The sequence below is a fragment of the Ostrea edulis genome, chromosome 3 (genome assembly GCF_947568905.1).
Source record: "Ostrea edulis chromosome 3, xbOstEdul1.1, whole genome shotgun sequence".
Lineage (NCBI taxonomy): Eukaryota > Metazoa > Mollusca > Bivalvia > Ostreida > Ostreidae > Ostrea > Ostrea edulis.
In genome coordinates, this window is record NC_079166.1 from 60,177,364 (window position 1) to 60,193,700 (window position 16,337).

The 16,337-nt window shown below is 36.5% G+C and overlaps 1 protein-coding gene across 1 annotated transcript; it reads left to right on the forward strand.

Annotated features, from left to right (window-relative positions):
• The first annotated feature begins 6,661 nt into the window (after positions 1–6,661).
• On the forward strand, positions 6,662–7,754 carry LOC125675212 (collagen alpha-1(X) chain-like). The gene is made up of 2 exons (XM_048912728.2): positions 6,662–7,078; positions 7,301–7,754. Exons 1-2 carry the CDS (start codon positions 6,748–6,750, stop codon positions 7,735–7,737), a joined length of 768 nt encoding a protein of 255 aa, XP_048768685.2. The 5' UTR covers positions 6,662–6,747; the 3' UTR covers positions 7,738–7,754.
• Positions 7,755–16,337: the final 8,583 nt, after the last annotated feature.

Genomic DNA, 16,337 nt, shown 5'->3' on the forward strand with positions numbered 1-16,337 from the left:
GTGCAATCTCTGGGAAACGGGGTAAACGGATAATCTGAAAACTCTTCCAGTCCCAAATGGGTTCATAGTTTGGGATTTTCGGTACTGGTGCTCAACGCCAGGCCACCGGTTTGGCCGTTATACTTACAAGGCTAGGTTGGTATGCCGGATATTCCCTCGGACCCTTGGGTTAATACAGTGCGGCCATCTATGTTCCATTACCCCTTTCGGAAATGTTTTATTGTCATATTGTGAGATTTGTTTGCTTATTGATTCAATAAATGTGAAAAAATTAAAAAAGTTGTGTTGTGACTGTCATCATGGAAAAGATTACAGAACTTGACTAGGTACAGGTATAGGTAAACTAGTCGAGGATTGCAAGTGTGTTGACCTTGAATGTTCAATTAATTCACAGTTTATAAAATATTTAAGATGTATATTATAAAATATGCAAGATATCTCCTAAGCTTTATAAGATATCTTGTATATCAAACATGATATCTTATAATGTTTATGAGATATCTTATAATGTCTATGAGATATTTTATAGAATAGAAGATATCTTAAATTTATTTTAATGATATCTTATAAAACATAGATATCTTAAATGTTTTATAAGATTTCTCATAAACTTTATAAGTTATCTTACATATCTTATTACATATATCTCTTATAATACATGCAAGATATCTGATATGTTTTATGAGATATCTTATAAAAGTAAATTCATATGATACATTATAAAGTTTACGAGATATCTTATAAAAATTCGTTTTTGAGAAATCTTATAAAATATATAAGATATCTTATTAAGTTCGAGATATATTAAAAGATATTAGATATATGTTTTATAAGATATCTTATAAAATATATTACATATATTTTTAAGAAAAAAATATAAAATATATTTTATCTTTTATCAGATATCCAATTATAAAGGACACAATTAAGGTATTTCATAAACTTTAGAAGATATCTTGTAAGTTTTATAAGATATCTTATAAAATTTATGAGATATCTTTAAAGAGGAATAAATCTAAAAACGGCATGCCATAGAAGTGTAGTAATAGTATCTAACAATAACATCAATTTCATTTTTTCTGTGACGTTGACTATTTACTTATAATGTGATATATTATTTTGTGCAGTTTATATGAGTCGCAATTATATTGTAAGTGGAGGAATCGCACATTTTCTTTAATTTTATTTTCAATGCAAAATATTCAGTTTTTGTAACCAATGCTGAAGATAATTTAATTTGTTACAAATCCTTGACAAGAGAAAAAAAATCTTTTGTCCTGTGACTTGCCCACACTTCAAAATCCTAAATCCTAAATCGGGGAGGGGGAATTTTCTCCCAAGTTCTTGATTTCTTAATTCGTAGGGGGAGGGGGTGTTAAAAACTTGCTACCAAAGATCAATTTCTTTCTTGCCTTCGATTTTGTAATTCGGGGAGGAAGGGGGGTTGACATATATACAAATTCTCCATCGATGCATGTTTGCAGTTCTGTCTTTACCCTAACTACCAATATAAATGAAAATAGAAGAGAGCAGTCACCCCAATTTCTGTATTTGCAATTACCCCCCCCCCCCCCCCAAGACAAAAGAAGACCACCCCACCCCCCACCCCCCACTCCCATTAAACGACAGTAAGACTTTTAAATGACTTTAAGTTCCTGAACCTTTCACTATTTCACAATCATCGCCGGTAATGACAGTACTTAATTGAATTTTCTTCGTAATTGCAATGCATCGATGATACATGAAAGTGACTATAGCTTTGGTAGATTTATTTCCGGTTTCCTTCACTGCGGAATTTGACCTCACCTCTAACCTTTTAATGGGTCAAAAAACTCACGTGGTGTAAATTTAAATAACAATAACCATAAGGTTAGCAGGGGTGTGTTACTACAGACTAGGCAACAGATCCCAGTATCTACAGTCACTCACGGATCTACAGAACTTGCTGATCTACGATGACGGCAGACATGTACCTTCATATTCGAAAGACCTCTCGTGGCAGATACTGGGGGCTTGTCATCACGCTGTGGAGGATTTGTATGGGGGCGTTACAGTCTTATCGAAAGTCGCTCAGACAGAGACCATTTCAGAGAATACAGAAAGCAACAAAACCTAGAGTACAGCTAATCAACCGTCAATTACTTGCATTGTGATCCCCTCCTAATTGGCGAAATCATTGGTTTATACAAATTTAAGATAACAAATCGTCATGGCGGATCAAGTTGACGCACACACGTTATCTCATTTCGTTTTTTATTGAAGTACATTCCTTAAATATGAAACAAAGCTCACTGTCTCCTATTCATATTATGCATCAAATCACAGCAAAATTTGGACACTAGAGTATTTTATTTGCAAACAACGTACCTTTTTCATCATTCCGGGATAAATCACAAAAAATTCATATAAAATGATTGAGAGCTTGTATCACTCTTTCGATGGTGAAATCATACTTCAAAAGAGGTGTTTTAACAAGCCATTAAATAAAAAAATTAGCGTAATGAGCTACCGTAAGTAGTCTTTGCTTTATTTTGTTTTAAATATTTGTTGCCTGCATATATTTTTCCATTTCCTCAAATTATTTTAAGAACATTTATACTACTGTCGTAGCCTGTTATGTTGACAATATTATACTCCTTAACAGCACATGTATTTTATTTTACTGCTTTGCTCATAATTATGCAAATTAATGTATGAATAAATTAATCCAGGTGTGCACTAAAATTCTGTACAAAAAAGTTTATTCTTACAATAACATTGTATATTTTCTTCCTCTTTCGTTAATCACTTATCTAAGAAAGTTTTTATGGCTTTTGGAAGAAAATATATGCAAATTCTATAATTTTCGTATAAAAAGTACCAGGTTGTTTGGATCTTACTATTTCAGGAAAGATAACTCTTCCACCCGGATTTTCAAAACCAACATTTTTTATAAAGTTTTTTTTATAAATGGCTGTATAAAACTTTTTTTCAATTTCACCTTTTCATACTATTAGTATACATGTGTATTTTCTATTTACAGAAGTTGGTACATATTTAACCTCCAGTTTTCAAAAAATTGAATTTTGATGTTAAAAAAACCTTTCCCTCTGAAATAATAAACAAAATATGACTAAAAATACTGTTGTGTTGTATTTTAATTCAAACACCGTAAACAAAAATATCTCAACAGACGAAATGAGGAGTTTTGGAGTTTGCAATTAAAAATTGAAGAAATTCAATTTTCTTTAAAAAATGAATTATAAATTGTGAAAAATAAACGACAAGCACTTGTGATTTGGGGCTATTAAGATGTTTTTATAAATATATGAGGAATTGGTACAGGAAAAATCACCAGGTGTATCATTCCACCTTAAATTCTACATTTTTAATTTTATATCAATCATTCGAAGACAGAATACTAATAGAGCGATAAAAATCAATTTAAGATATTCTCTCTCTCTCTCTCTCTCTCTCTCTCTCTCTCTCTCTCTCTCTCTCTCTCTCTCTCTCAGAGGTATCTGTTATGCCCCATCACTAACACTTCATGGACATAGTATAAGATGTGTACTCACCATCTTGTGTTTAGGCTTCGATCATAAAGTAAAACATCCAGCAATCTATCGTTTGAAACAAATTTAAAAGACAGTGACAGTTTTATATCACTCAGCATATCTGATCCGTTCTTGTTGGTCACCCAAATAAAAACGCTTGGAAGTATTTTCTATCATACCTGAAAATGTCCAAAAGAGTAATTTTGGGGATAACTTAAATCGATTTGAAAAGACATGCAGACACTCTTGAAACATGTATAAAGGTATATTGAATTCGTACAAAAAAACTTAATAAAACTTGAAAATTACTCCCTGTGCACCTTCACCTGGCTGTTGAATACAGGTAAACTTCCCTTAAGGGCACAAATTATCAAACGAAGCCAATACAAAATTGCACCAATCAACCGATTTTTTGGTTCATACCTTATCTAGCTTCTCATAGTGTTGGACAGTTTTTTTTTTTTTTTAGTTTTGGTGACAACTAGTATTGAGTTTATCTTATTCAGACCTTAAACTGTGACAGCAATTTCCATTTACATGGTAAGTAATTCTTTGATACTAATGTTTAATGAAAGATAAAGATAATGAACAACGATCAACTTCTATGAGAAAAAACGAAGTAGATAGTAGGGCAAACACGGACCCATGGAGACACACGAAAGGTGGGATCAAATGCCGAGGAGGAGTAAGCATCCCCTGTCAACCGGCCACACCCACCGTGAGCCCTATATCCTGATCAGGTAAACGAAGTTATCCGTAGTCAAAATCAGTGGACCAAATACGTTCTAAAAATCGGTATGAAACACGTTAGACAGCATTTGACCCGCTGATTGGTTGTATTGACGAACTAGATCGTAATAACGACCATATAATTTGCAAAATGTTGACTTTAAACGAGACTGTTGAGACCCCTGTACCTTCAACTTGTTTGTCAGTAGCTTGCCTCGATTTAAAAACTGACTATACGCAGAACAAGCTCTTGCGTATGGAATCAGTTGAGAGAAATAAACACCATATGCAGGTAATAATGTAATATTGCTACATAAATATGGGAAGTTGACAATGGAGAAGCTGAAATCATCCCGTTTGTCATAAAATTGAGTTGCTAGTTTGCCGTTAATATCTACTTTCAATAAAATATCTAAGTATGGAGCAGAAGTGGACGACTATGTGGTGTCTTTTATTTCGAGTTCACAGGGATATATCGAATCGACATATGAATGAAAGTTATTATTGTTAATAAATAATACGTGATAAGAAAAATATCATGTTTCTTCTGATCATGAGTTTAATATCTAATTTTGAGTGCCACAGCATGCTAGAAAAATATGGATATTTCGAAATAGAAAGGCCAAAGACTTTAAATAATGTCATTCTCCAATTTACAAGGTGATCATTATCAAAGTTCTGAAATATTCCCTATCAGCTCAAGAGGAAAACAGTGGGTGGATATGAGTTCATGTTCCTCTATTCTCTTGAGAAAACAAATTTGCTCATTAAAGGGCATTCTCTTAATTCAATTTCGGAAACTGCATTTTTAAACCACATCATTTTTGCAAGCCAAGTGCCCAATTCGCTTACTCTCATCTCCACCTTGGCGGATTTAGTTGTGACTGAACTGCCATCTAACGGATCGAGCGAGTTGTCGTTCTTGACGAAAACAAAATCTAATCAATCAGATAACGCATTATGATTTCTGCTATATGCGTATGTTTACCAAATGGAGTTTACAGATAAAAACAATAAAATTATTTGTTATTTATATGTGCATACTAAGTCTTGCTGTACGCCTTTGTGTTTAAGGGGTAAGTCACGTATCAGAGCATGCCTTTCAGATTTCAACGTTTCTACTTTTGTTTTGATATCGTACTCAATTTTGCTGAGTTTGTTCAGTTTATTCCAGCACATACCGTTATTTGTCGTCATTTTGGGTAAGGTACATGGTCAATTATCTCTGGAAGTATATCGTAAACGCCAAAACTTTCTTTTAAAAATCGTCTGTCTTTGCTTTTTAGACAAAATGCCATGACAAAGGCGACAACACGAGCTACATGAAGACACGGGGGCCGCCATTACTCAAACCAAATTGAATGTATGGTGCGATTTGATTAGATGCATTTGAAAGTCAAAGCGCGATATTTTTAAGGCTTAGAAATACAACTAATTTCACCAAGGGGAATATGAGATAAAGGGAATCGGACACTTGGCTTGCGAAGATAAAACCACGTGTACATGCTTCTTTTGGATTTAATAAACTCTCTATGGACTATTATACCCCGTTTTACCATTATTGAATTATTACAACTAAATAAATTACCATTAATGATTCCTCATTCAAACAGTTACTATTTCTGTACTGTTCGCAACCCATGCCTTCGTCTTTTAGTACTGTCGGTACTTTGATTAACATCGTTTTGTAACATCTACAGTGAAGGAGAACTATATACAAGCCTTTTTATTTTTGTTTTTATAGTTCCCTTCCACTGTGGAAATTAAAACTGTGCATGTACTTCCACAAGAGTTGAAATTTTATTTTACAAAACACAGGTTCGGACATACTTATGTCTGGATCCTTGTCATAAAATCATGAAAAAAAAAATTACGCGAAAATTGACCATTGCACAAATATATTTTCAGTTTTAAATTCCTTGACCATGATGCAACTCTGCCCTGTTTTGCTACACTTCTAACAATTAACTTTAGAATTGGGTATGAACTATATTTTGGAGCAATAAGCGGCGTAGTAAAACTTCACTGTATTCAATCATTTAAAAAAGATTTTTAAAAAACCGTCGTAGTTGTTGTTGTTGTTGTTCTTCAGTTAAGCATGAAGAGACTGTCAAATTTCTGAGGATAATTAACAATAGTAACAGAATACAGAAAAATCGCTAGTTTGTTGGTTTAAAAAAAAAAACAAGAAAAAAACTAGCTACCCTATCTGGAGGTCGATTCATATGCCCTACTCCTGTTCTATTTTAAAGGAAAAATTGAAATCCTTTTCTTTGGCACTATTCCATGAGAAAGGTAGAGTTCTCTGAGTAATAATATATGGCATGAATAATGACCAAAGACCTATACAATCTTAGCAAACATGAATATATCTAAATGAGACATGACATTGTCACCTTCTTTGATAAATATGTCTTATACATGTACAGCCAGTGCATATTACGTCAAATTTTAAAGATAGGATCAAGCTGTTCTTTTAGACGAAATGATGGCATCAACTACGTTGATTTTCCTCCTCTGCTTAGGATTTACGTTCAGCCGAGGAAATGTGGAAGAGGATATCACTGATGTTAAAGCTCTTCTTCGGGAAGCTATGTCAGAAATTGGGGAACTGAAGAGAGATAATGATTTGCTGAAACAAGAAGTACGTGAAATCCGTGGTTTGAAAATGGACAATTCCTTGCTCAGGCATGAATTTGGAAATTTGGCAAAAAAAGTCGATGTATTGCGCGATGTTGTTGGGAGAGAGTGCCACAGAAACGATGACTCGGATGTTAACGGCGAAACAGAAACCAGTAACAACCATCCACGTATTCGTAAATATACACTATGCATGTTTGATCAATTTAAAGATGTTTTTTAATGGGATCTGTGTCTGAGAAAATCAGAAGTGTGTTGACGTTTCATAAGAATCGATGACAGTCCGTATAGTTTGCTGAATTTTAGCATTCGTTTGCTGTGATTGTGTAATTTGTGTAACTGATAAATTGATGAGTTTTAGATAAATACACGCATGCATACATTTTTAATATTTGTAGGAAAACTTTCCCCTGACGCATTGATTGCAACTTCCAACCCAGTCGCCTTCTTTGTCTACATGTCATCCAACATACAACCAGGCGCCGATCAAATACTAAAATTTAACGTCATAGAACTCAACTTAGGAAATGGTTACCACTCATACAGCGGGATATTCTCCGCCCCGGAGGACGGCGTCTACGCATTTTCCTATGGTATAACATGTGGTGTTGGTGGTTCTTTGTATTTCAAGTTCATGAAAAACGGTAACCTTATAATTGTTAAGAGGTGTGACAATGATGAAGACTCAGATGATTACAAAGAACTCTCTGGAACAATAATTACACAACTGGCTTCAAACGACGAATTCTACATATCTACTCAAAGGTCTTGTACAACCAGCGTAACTAGTTATACGGAGTCTAAATCTTTTTTTAGTGGATGGAAAATAAATTGAAATGTTTTAATACCGTATAAGTTTATTTTTTTATATCGTAGAAAACCAATATTGGATTATATAACGAGTTAACTATTCAGGAATTCTTGAGGAAATATTCCACAAAAACCAACAGCACTTTGAAGTTATATTAGGTAGAATTTCCAATTTCAGCACTTTTATGTGAACCAGCATTGTTCGATATTTGGCACAGCTTGTGGTAACGACCTCAATACCCCATAACTTTTGTGCGTCATTGGTAAGATAATAAGAATTTCGCGAGCAAGTGCGAGATTACCGGGACATAAACAAAGCGGTCATAACGTTACACCCCCCCCCCTTTTTTTTAAATGTTAAAATACATTGTGTATTTTAAAATAAAATAGCAATTGGTCAAACTGCATTTTCTCCCTAACATTAGTTTATCAAAACACACGTGTCTTTAAACGTCTTTAAAATTCCAAAAATCGGTTTTCTAACCAAAAACATCAATATTTTGTCATTTTCAAATAGGTCGGAAACGCATTTAATTGTGCTAATTAGTGTTACAAACGTCTCAAAACGAAAAAAAAATGCAGTATGGTCGATGGATAATTTATTTGAAGACATTGGAAAAGGAGAGGGGGTATATGTACGAATACAAAGTCAATGTTATAAGAACCTGTTTTAATTGTATGATAACATAAAATAGTTTCATAGTCTGACAGAATAGCTTTAAAAACATATGAATCCCATTATTTACAAGTAAAGTCCTTGTGTTGGGTGTGCATTTATGGGATTTTCCCTTTACACTTCTTCCGATTGACTGCTTTATATCGGTCAAATTTGGCAAATTCAGTACCTGCGCTGCTTCACATAGTTTAACAAATTCGTTATGTTTTCTTGTAGAATAATCAATTCCTTTGACTTTAGCATTTTAATCAGTGTTGTGGTTTGCAGCCGATTATAATTTGTATTCGATGTCATAATTCATATTACGTATGCCTAGGTAATGTTTATGTGAAAGGTGAATATAACGAACAGTGATCATAACTCCTATAAGCAATACAAAATAGAGAGTTGGGCAAACACGGACCCCGGATATACCAGAGGTGGGATCAGGTGCCTAGGAGGTGTAAGCATCCCCTGTCGACCGGTCACACCCGCCGTGAGCCCTATATTTTGATCAGTTAAACGGAGTTATCCGTAGTCAAAATCGGTGTGCCTAACAATCGGTATGAAACATATCAGACAGCATTTGAGCCGATGATAGGTTGTATTAGCAAACTAGATCAATATAACGAACATAGAATTTGCGAAATGCTGACTTTAAACGAGACTGTTGATACCCTTGCACTATCTACTTGTTTGTCAGTAGCCTGTCTCGATTTAAAAACTGACCATACGCAGAACAAGCTCTTGCGTATCGAATCAGTTGAGGGATATAAACACAATATGCAAATGATAATGGAATACTCCTACATAAATATTAGAAGTTGACGATGGAGAAGCTGAAATCATCCCCTTTATGTTAGTTTGCCGTTAATATCTATTTTGAATAAAATATCTAAGTATGAAGCAGAAGTGGACGACTCTGTGGTATCTTTTATTTCGAGTTCACAGGGATATATCGAATCGACATATGAATGAAAATTATTATTGTTAATAGATCAAACGTCGTCGATGTATCTAAATGTCAAATTGAAGGCCACAGCAAAAGATTTTTTCTTCTCGCGTAGTAGTTTTTTTTTAATAATTTCTGCTTCATATGAATATAAAAACAGCCCAGCTAACAAAGGAGCACAATCCGTGCCCATGGCTATTCCAACAGACTGTTGGAAGACTTGATCACCAAAGACCACGGCGATATTGTCAATGAGGAACTCTAGCATATTTTTGATTTCAACTTCAGCGTACTTGTGCGTGGAATGAGAGTGGCGTTATACAAAGTAACATTTTGGATGACTGATCACTAGATGGGAATAATTTGGGTTTTCCATTTTAGTTGAGCTGTTTAGCTGTCTATGATGTCAAAAAGTCAAGCATTTAATTTATCGTGAAGAATGGTCCTGTAAAGTGTTGAAAAGTTTGATGTTGTTGATTTGAGAAAAGTTTTGCGATTTCAAATTTACTAAAAGTTCTTTAAATCTTTTTTTAGAAACCACATTTGATTTACACCACTTCTGGCATATGTAGTGGCACAGTACGTTTGAAGTTTCTCCTTCACAGCTGTTAATATTTTTGTACGAAGCAAAGATAGAGGCTAGGTAGAACACTTACTGGATCCAGAAATGTATCTTTGCTTGCAAGGGTTTTTAACAAGTTTAGGAATCCAGTATAGGTACGGTAACTCATATTCATCCGACCCATTGACTGGGATATTAAATGTGTCTAAAACTGAAGCAAAGTATGGTTTTGAAGAAGTTCATCTCTTGGAAGGGCAGTTGGAGTATAAGTAGGATTACCAAAATTGAAATTAATGCTAAGATCATTTAAAATACATTTGTAATATTGAGCAAACAAAGACAATGTTGTTACACATGGCATGTCAAACGTTGCAATATTTGATCCTTTCCATTTGTATTGTATAATTTTCCATTTGTATTCTATATTTTCCATTTGTATTGTATAATTTTCCATTTGTATTCTATATTTTCCATTTGTATTGTATAATTTTCCATTTGTATTCTATATTTTCCATTTGTATTGTATAATTTTCCATTTGTATTCTATATCTTCCATTTGCATTGTATAAATTTTCATTTGTATTCTACATTTTCCATTTGCATTGTATAATTTTTCATTTGTATTCCATCCAGGGAATGTTTATTTTGATTTGTTACGAAGGATTTCATTAGTTAACGTCACTGATGTACCACATATGTAGACATGCTTAGCACACAGGGCCGTGCGTAGCAATGGCGGTTCTTTATCGTGTCAACGCCTGTGCAGCGATACGGAATATCTGTTTTTAAGGTCATTACGGAAAGACCAGTGATTCTCACTTTTAAATGCCGAGTGTTTGGCAAAGGAGCAATCACTGTCTTTGTTTATGTCTTAGGTTTGGTGCGGCAATGACAGTAACGGTTCTCGAACTCACGACCACAAACCAAGCGATATATTACATGCAGGACTAGTTATTTTTAAAAATACGTAGCTAGCTCTAGTAATGGCGACCCCCCCCCCCCCATATCATTATAAAAAAAAAATAGAACTGTCCAGAAAACATGTACATTTTTATTTAGTCAGAATTCAGTAGATTCGGGGGACTTTATTCGGCCGTTGGGTCCCCACCAATTGTTAACATCGAGTTTGGTTTGTTAAAACTCAATGGATTAATTGAAGAGGTAAAGTTCAGGAGCCACGTTTCGCAGGAATGTACCGTATTTGCTAAGTGTAATGGCGTAACCCCCCCCCCCCCCCTTAATTGATCGCGCTTTTATGCGTCTAATGTGATCAGCATATCCAAACTAGTCTCCTATTTAACCAGTGGCTGATCTAGATAATTCTGAACGAAAGGATGCAGTAAACTGCTGGATGTCTGGGGACTGTCTTAAGATCCCTAGTGAGTCCAGTGCAAAGCCTTGGGGGGGGGGGGGGGGGGGGGGGGGGGGGGGGGGGGGGGGGGGGGCGAAGTCAGTGGCGGATTTAAGGGTAGGGGCGCCGGCTATAATTTCTTCCATTCCCGGAGAAATTTAATTACAAAATCTTTTGATTTCTTGAATTACTTTATTGAGAGAACTTAATTTTCCAGAAACCCTTAAAATTTGCGTCATTTTACTAATTTCACTTATTAAAAATGACATATTTCAAGCCCTATACAATATGTAAAGTCCAGGAGCTTCTGGGGGCTTCGCCCCCTGGACCCCCTGCCTCATAAGGTGGCGCCCCCGTAACCGCAATTCCTGGATCCGCCCTGGAACAAGTGCGTTCTGACAAAATAAAACGTACATGCATGCTTTTTTCGACATCTATATACAAAATATCATATTTGTGAAGGGAGGGGGGGGGGGTGTCTCCCGGCGCAAGATTCCTCATTGCTAGCTACACGTATGTTCAACTAGTCCTTATATGGAACCGATCGCGGTAATTCCAGTGATGTACCCTTTGGTTCGTAACCGTGAAGTCGCATGTTCGAGTTCTACTCGTGTCATGGCTGCATCAAACCTTAGACGTAAATATAGTTAATACTTTCCCATATGCATTGCTATCTAAAAGTGAGAATCACAGATCTTTTGGATTATGTGATCTTAAAAGTGTTGAGACAGGCGTTGACACGTTAAAGAACCCCCACTGCTACGTCACTGTGCCCGTACATGTAGCATAGTAAGTCTATTTGTGGTACGTCACCTGCAGCTAGTGACGGCTGAATATAAGTGGGACCTAAACTAATGAAATCCTTCGTAACAAATCAAAATAAACAATCCCTCGGATGCAATACAAATGAAAAATTTTGCATTGCAAATGGAAATTATACAATGCAAACGAAAAATATATATAATACAAATGGAAAATATAGAATACAAATGGAAAATTATACAATGCAAATGCAAAAGATCAAATATTGCAACGTTTGACATGCCATAGTTACCTGGTACCAAAACCTATTCCTCATGTAACCTATCTAATTCTTTTATAACTTCTGGTTTACTAAACACAGAGGGATAGATGGTTCGTACTTTTGTTTTGTTTTGACGTATGTTGTTCCGGTGGCACGACTTTACACACCTTTCTGATTGAATAAGAGAGCGCTTCAATTCAACAGAACATTGAAATTGAATTTATAAGTGTCGTATTTTAACCAAGCAATCTGAGTTACAAACGCTATACAAATTATACAATTTAACTCAATGGTATTGAAAAAGTATTCAAACTAATTTATCCCACCGACGCGGTGGAATAGACGTAGAGCGTTCACCCCGCATGCGGAAGGTGAAGATTCAAACCCCGGCTGCGACAGACTTAAACAGGAAGTTTCAGGTCCATCGCCACGCACTCGGCATCGGGTGTGAATGTCACAGGTCCTCGGAGATGACCTTAAAAACGGACGTAACCATGTCGCAGTAGGTGTGGCACGCTAAAGAACCCTCACTGTTCAATGACCGTAAGCGCTGAACATAGGCCTAAATTTGAAGCCCTTTCCCGGTATTGATGAGTCTCCATATGAGTGAAAATTCCCGAGAGGAACGTTAAACAAGATACAATCAATCGATCAATTTATCATCCTAGTAAAATAACAAAAGCCCCATTTCGAAATATTTATGATCAGGTGAATGTAATCAATAATGGAGACGTGACTGTCTGGGAGTGGAACACATTGAAGAAAGAAAAATGAATGTCAAATTCACACAGCAGGTGCCCGTTCCATTCACTAATAGTATACATGATCCAGATAGATAAACGGCATAACTGATGCTTTACTTCCCCTTGCGAAGATCGTGATTTCTGTCTGTTTCATCTGTGAAATGAAAGGAGTATAACGAACAGCGATCAATCTCATAATTCATTAAAGAAATACAAAATAGAAGTTTGGCAAACACGAACCCCTTAATATCCCAGAGGTGTGATCAGATGCCTGGGAAGAGTAAGCATCCCCTGTTCACCGGTCACACCCGCCATGGGCCCCACATATCTTGATCAGGTAAACGGAGTAATCTACAGTTAGAATCAGGATACTAATATCACATTTACGTTATTACATGTTTGTATCGTATGTTTTTAGTTATTCTGAAGAGGACCTGTCTAGTCAAACACCCTTCAGAGTACCCTTTGACGGACGTCCAACGGATAACAAAATTGTCAACCCGTTCGCCTCCGTTCCTTTGCGTTTCTTGTCCGTTTCTCTTTCGACCAACGCTAACTCTGGTCTATCCGGAGGAAAGTTTTGAGCATGTTCAAAGCTTGAAACGGACATCATCGGACTATGGAGTCTGCTTAGTGTACGATAATTAAGCGTTTTAATCGGAACTCATGCGTTTCTTTTCCTGTACTTGTCCATTTAACACCCGTTAATGTCCGGTGGACATGAGTCATGGACTACTACCGGACATGCAGTGGGTCAACCAAAGATGTAATGGACACAAATTGCATATCAACGGACAAGAAACGCATGCAAATAACGGTTGTCAAATGGACTTCCACGGGACCGGTACAAGTCCGTTTGTCTAGCGTTGACAGAACGCTATATCAATTTCTCATGCTTCCCTCGTTCGTTTAATCCGGTAATTGTCCGTTATTCAGACGGTGATGTTCGTAAATAGAGCCTTCAAAAATCTCTTAAGTTTCAGACAGGATTTCTACCTGTGAATCTTGGGAGGGCTGCTCTTCCCCAGTATTGTCAATGACAGAGGGAGGCGATGGGAGTTTTGTATAGCATTATCCTGCCTTTACTTTTCCCAACACCGGTAGACCTTGCTTTTGGAAGCATCACGGAAATATATCAGCGAGAGTGATACATCTCAAAAGATATATCCATTTTCGATCTATATAGGTTTTGTCAGTCACGTGACCGGCACAAGTCCGTTTGTTTGAAGTTGATACAACGTTATAGCAGTTTCTCATGTGTCCCATGTTCGTTTAATCTTGTCCGTTAACTGCCCGGTACGTGTCCAGTAATCGTGCGGTTTTTATGCGTTTTAGACGTTTCATACACCGATCACAGGAGTCCCGAATCCCTTAAGGATCCGGGGTAGAATAGGTCCCCAGTACCCCTTGCTTGTCGTAAAAGGCGACTAAATGGGGGCGGTCCTTCGGATAAGACGGCAAAAACCGAGGTCCCGTGTCACAGTAGGTGTGGCACGGTAAAGACCCCTCACTACTCAAAGGCTGTAAGTGTCGAGCATAGGCCTGAATTGCAGCCCTTCACATAATTATATAATTATGTTGATCGCTATTCGTCATCTTCACCTTTATCTTAAAAAATAAGTTTCCTAAATTGATGTAGCGCAGTCAAAAATCTTACGCACTCATATAGACACCTGATCCCACCTCTGGTATGCCCAGGGGTCCGTGTTTGCCCAAATCTTTATTTTGTATTCCTTATAGGAGAGGTGAAGATAACGAACAGTGGTCAATTTCATAACAATTTGATTAGAATTAGATCCTATGATCCGCTCATCTACTGTCGCTACACATAGGGATAGTGGATGAGCGGATCATAGGATCTAATTTTAATTACATTGATCTTTATAACTCCTATAAGCAATACCAAATAGAAAGTTGGGCAAACACGGACTCCTGGATATACCAGTGGTATCAGGTGCCTAGAAGGAGTAAATATCCCCAGACGACCGGTCACACGTGCCGTGAGCCCTATATCTTGATCAGGTAAACGGAGTTATCCGTAGTCAAACTCAGTGTGCCAAGGAGTTGAGATTGATCACTATTCGTCATCTTCACCTTTATCTTAAAATTCAGTTTGCTAAATTGATGTAGCGCAGCCGAAAATCTTTTATGCTGTCTGTCTCATCTGATGACACCGGAAAAACAACGCCCTGCACGGAATTTTGTAATGTTTAATCCGCAAACTACCCTAAATCCACCGATTGTTCACGCATGTGCACAGCCTGATCGAGTGCACCCAGGAAGTAGCTTAGCTACCAACATCAAATAGTTCCTTTGTAAATAATAAATTAGGCATTAAAAATCACAAATTCATAAAACACGTACTCTAACGTGAAAGGTGAAGATAACGAACAGTGATCAGTAACTCCTATAAGGAATACAAATAAAGTTGAGCATACACGGACGTCTGGACATACCAGAGGTGGGATCAGGTGTCTAGGAGGAGTAATCACCCCCTGTCGACCGGTCACACCTGTCGTGATCCCTATATCTAAGTTATGAAGTAATTCGTAGTCAAATCAGTGTGCCAAGAATGGCCTAACAATTGGTATGAAACACGTCAGACAGCATTTGACATATAATGATATTAGCATTAAACTAGATCCATGAATAAAGATCATAGAATTTGCGAACAAAAACAATTCTATAGACTAAGAATTTCTATCACATCGTGCACATGTACAGCTGTATCTCTTTCTTTCTTTTTTTATCACGTCTATATATTTCCACGAGTTATAGACGCAATATGGACCTTTTTGTAGTTTTATCGCGGACGAAAGAAATTGGAATGTGTAATTGTGTACATATGTATATATCTTACTAGCCGGCAACTTTAACTTTAGCTGAAGATAAAAGATGAAAAGGGGGGTGGGGGCTAAAATTTTCAAATTTAAGGTAAATCGTGGTCTCTTGTTTAGTAAAAATGTAAACGATAAAAGAAGCAATTATTTCTTCCTCTCTCGGAGATCTTTTGATTTATTGAATTGCTTTTATTGGATGAACTTACATTTTTTTTCAGAAAACATCCTATTAAAAATGACAGAAAATAGTAGAAATGACTACATAGGAGAAATATTCCAAGCCCCAAAAAATCTGTTAAATCCACTGAGGAACTTCCGGCGGCCCCCAGACCCTTTGCCTCATAAAGTAGCGCCCCCAACCGCAATTCCTGGATCCGCCCATGTTCACTGCCAATGAGTCAATGAAATAACTTTTTAAAGAAGTGATCTAGGCATCAATAAATTATATATGCTTGAAGATTTCACGGTATAAATTTATATGTTAAAATACTATATCAT

What these genes read in the sequence shown, in the direction of transcription:
- LOC125675212 (XM_048912728.2), top strand. Translation starts at nt 6,748, where the DNA reads ATGATGGCATCAACTACGTTGATTTTCCTCCTCTGCTTAGGATTTACG. An exon ending in TAACAACCATCCACGTATTC is followed by an intron (nt 7,079 to 7,300) that starts GTAAATATACAC and finishes TAATATTTGTAG; the next exon opens with GAAAACTTTCCCCTGACGCA.